A 4,097-nucleotide genomic window follows, 5' to 3' on the forward strand; every position below is an offset into this window, starting at 1 on the left:
TTGAGCCAACCCAAATATTTATCTATTTATTTATTTTTTTGGATGGTAGCTGCAGTGAAACACATTTTTACCTCTTTCATCGAGTGCAGATCATTCTTTCGCAAACTCCCCATCAAGTGAATGCCCTCTTCTGACTACAACCCCATGTCCAACCCACCCCCCAAGCCTGATGCCTCTCCCCCTCTTTGCCCTCTGTCCCAACAACCGCTATGATGATGAGGTTGAAAACGACACTGAAGATAACTATGAATCCGAATATGGATCGGTCATCTCTGGGGCCAGCATTAAAGGTAGCTCTGAGGGCACCGCTATCCATAGGGGATCTGTGATCCCCTCTCTTTAAATTCCATCAGATTTGGTTCGAGTCCAATAAGATTTCTTTACTCTAAGGCCTCCTAGATTGCTAGTTTTAGGGCATGATCTTTCCCCATGACCAAAATCTTTTTTATGATCATTTCTTGAAGATGATGTCCTAACCATACACCCAATCCCAGCTCTCTGAGAAGCTCCATAACCTCCATAAGAAGTTCCGTGTAATGTCCAGCCGCATCACCTGTGGCCAAGACCCTTCCTGCCTTGCTCCCAACATCACAGATTCACGATTTTAGTTAGACTAGTCTCAAATCCATAACCTATTTCCAAAATTAACCAAACTATGTCCGAGCCTTAAATCGAACTTAATTACAGGGTTTGAATGGGCTCATTCTCAAGGCGTGCTTGGGCCAAACCAAAGGTATATTTGAGCTTGCCTAGAAATCAAATAGGCTCTATATCTTAGTGCAAATCTAGTCCAAATTTTTTTGGGCCTAGTCTAGAGCCCAATCTGAATTCAATCAAGCCTGAGCCTAATTCTAGCCCTAACCGTTTGCTTGAAAAATTATTATGGTAGACTTTGGACTACATATACTAGAATTTAAATGGATGCCCTAAACTATGATGAGACCATTTTTTTGAGTGAGCTAAATAACATACCTTGATTCCCATCGTCCTATTACATTTAGAATACCACACATTTTAATGGCATCGCTGTAATCTTGTACATGTTTGTTTTATTGAGGTTTCATATAGGCATCAAGGGATTTAGAAAAAGCCACAAATTTCAATCACTAATATTTAGATCCTAATGGGAGAGTTCTACATGATTCTATAAAACTAATATTCCTATGGAGAGAATAAAATACAACAGAAGGTAATTTCTGACATGGCAACATGTATGGCCTATGTAGCCAACTTTGCAATGGGATAGAGAAGGCGGCCGAAAATTGATAATTCTCATAGATTAAGACGCTTTGGAAGAGAAAAAAAATGTCTCAAACTAGATAATAAAGAAGTCGGAGGCAATAAGTGAAATCGAAGATGGATAGAAAGAGGCCAAGCGATAGTGAGGAGAGAAAATGAAAGATGTAAAGCTGAAGAGAAATGCGGTGGAAAGGGACTGCAGATTTATCAACAATAAAGAACTTTAGGTATTAATCTATCGAGAAACAAAAGATCTATAAATCTAACAATGAACTTGGGATATGTTGATTCATTAGAAAATAAAGGATCTGTGGGAAAATAGAATGGATCTACTGAAAAATAGAAGATCTTTGGATGTTGATTCACTAAAAAATAGGTATTGATGGATAGGCAACAGGAATCTTTAAGACTTCTAAATATGAACTACAATTATAGCAAAGCTAGAAAAGATAACGGTAGCAGATCACATGATCAATTTGGATTTGTACGTTAAAATATTTGTAAAAGAAAAAAAAAATCAGAGAAAAAGATAGAGAAAAGATACTATATATTTCTATCCCATCACATTTAATACATCTCATGAGTTTTATTTGCTATAGACTCCACATAAGAAAAATATTATGGGCTAACACAGAATTACACCAACGAAAGAAAATATTACGATTGATATAGGATTATCTTAATAGAAAATATATATCTGCGTGAATCTTTTACCGCACCATGCGATGCATAGCGCACCCCATCCATCGTGCGATGAACGGTCATGTACGGCCACATGCCATGAGCGTGAATCCGCACGTGACTATCCATCGCACGATGAATGATGTGCTGGGCACCGCTTCATGCGTTGCATAGTAGAGGATCAGAGCTATATATATATATATATATATAAAAGCTGGTATAGGTTATCCTGCGATGCGTAAAATTATGCTAATAAGAACCCACGACTTTTTCCGCAGAAGTTCCTACTGAACCCCATTGGCTCTACTTCCGGTACTCTTCTTCTCCCCGTCCATCTTCTCTCCATTGCACATAGGATGTGTGGATGTTTCCTCCTCCTTAGCTCCATTCTTCTCCTCCCTCTCCACAATTTCCTCAATACTGGCCTGAGCTTGTTTGGATGCTTCCTCCTCCTTGGCTTTGTTCATGGCCAGGATCAAATTCTCAAGACACGAGCCTGCATCCTCGTCGACTGACTTCGGCATCAGGTTCTCCGCCACGTCCGCCGGGGTAATCTTCACCTCCTCCATCAGGTCCCGAATGGCGCCGAATAGAGGGTGCGAGTCGACGTCCAGATAGTTCTTGGCCAGCACCTGGAATGCCTCGAAGCAGCAGTACGACATCTCGATGTGCTTGTCCATCCGTCCCCTCCTGATCAACGCCGGATCCAGCTTCTCTATGTGGTTGGTCGTGAACACGATCAGCCTCTCGCCACCACAGGCCGACCAGAGCCCGTCGATGAAGTTGAGAAGCCCGGATAGAGTCACCTTGCTCTCCTCCTCCTCTTCTGGGCCTGGCGGCAGATTCTTCTTCTCTTCGCTCTTATCTTCCTCCTTCTTGCTTTTCTGCTTCCTCTTCCCGGTGAGATCCAGCGAGCAGTCGATGTCCTCGATGACTATGATGGACTTGCTCGTCGTCTCGATGAAGAGCTTCCGCAGCTCGACGTTGTTCTTGACGGTCGTCAGCTCCAGGTCGTAAACGTCGTAATCCAGGAAATTAGCCATCGCAGAGATCATCGAGGACTTTCCGGTGCCGGGCGGGCCGTAGAGGAGGTATCCCCTCTTCCAGGCCTTGCCGATCTTGGCGTAGTAGTCCTTCCCCTCGCGGAACGTGTCGAGATCCTTCATGATCTCCCGCTTCTTCCCGGGGTCCATGGCGAGGGTGTCGAAGCTGGAGGGGTGCTCGAACGCCACATGGTTCCACACCTTGCTCCTGTAGCCACCCCAATTGCTGCTGGGGTTGTTGCAGTAAAGCTTCCGCCTCCGGTTCCGGATACCGACCTCGCGCCCCTCTTTCAATACGTGGGTGAGATAGGAATCGAGGACGAGCTGGCGGTTACTTTTGTGGAAGGTGAGCCTGTAGGACCTCTTCTCTTCTTGAGTGGGGTACCAGAGTACCTGGGCCTGACGGGTGGACTTGGAGGAGGACCACCAAAACGTGGTGCCCTCGAATTCGTCGGTGACCTCCTCATGGTCGTCCATGCTGAGGACTGGTTTGGTGCTGTCCTTGTCGAATTCGGCCCTGAGGCTATGGGCGCGCTGCGAGCAAGAGGCGCTGAGATAGGCCGCGATGGCGGCGTAGGCCTCGCTGCGCTTCAGGTACTCGTCGGTGTCCTCTGGGATTTCTATATGGACGTAGGGGTAGATGAAGGATGTGAGCTTGCGGATGTATTTGATGAGGATGGTTTCAGGGTGGAAGGGGAAGTATTGGCGGATGACCGTCCAGAGGATCAGGAGGCCGGTGAGGGTGTTGCCGAGGATTGCCCATTTCTCAACCATCTCTCTCCCAATCTCTTCTCTGGACTGGGAGTCTGGGACGAAGCCGATTGGGTATTTATAGTGGTGTGAAAAGGGGCGATCGGGTTGTATCTTTCGTGCCAAAGAACGATTCATTTTGTTTTTCTTAAGTCAACCGTTGGATCATGCCTAGCGCAGCTCTCAAAGCACTCGAACTTCCTTTTCATCCAACGGTGTACATCATAGAAAAATCATAAATCATACCTTCGCGCCAAAGATACAACCCGAACCTCCATTAACCACACAGTTTGAGTGGCTGTTGACTTCACTTGCTTAACTACAAAGAAACTTCGTCTGCGTGGGGGAAGTTATACCTTTCACCGTGCGTATCTCGTGACCCTG

General features: G+C 45.5%; 1 protein-coding gene across 1 annotated transcript; it reads right to left on the reverse strand.

Moving 5' to 3' along the window:
* Window positions 1–1,769: 1,769 nt before the first annotated feature.
* Window positions 1,770–3,770, reverse strand: LOC140850850 (AAA-ATPase At3g28580-like). Its single transcript, XM_073252111.1, has one exon. The coding sequence runs from the start codon at window positions 3,735–3,737 to the stop codon at window positions 2,205–2,207; it is 1,533 nt and encodes a 510-aa protein (XP_073108212.1). The 5' UTR covers window positions 3,738–3,770; the 3' UTR covers window positions 1,770–2,204.
* Window positions 3,771–4,097: the final 327 nt, after the last annotated feature.

The sequence above is a fragment of the Elaeis guineensis genome, chromosome 2, assembly GCF_000442705.2.
Source record: "Elaeis guineensis isolate ETL-2024a chromosome 2, EG11, whole genome shotgun sequence".
Classification (NCBI taxonomy): Eukaryota; Viridiplantae; Streptophyta; class Magnoliopsida; order Arecales; family Arecaceae; genus Elaeis; species Elaeis guineensis.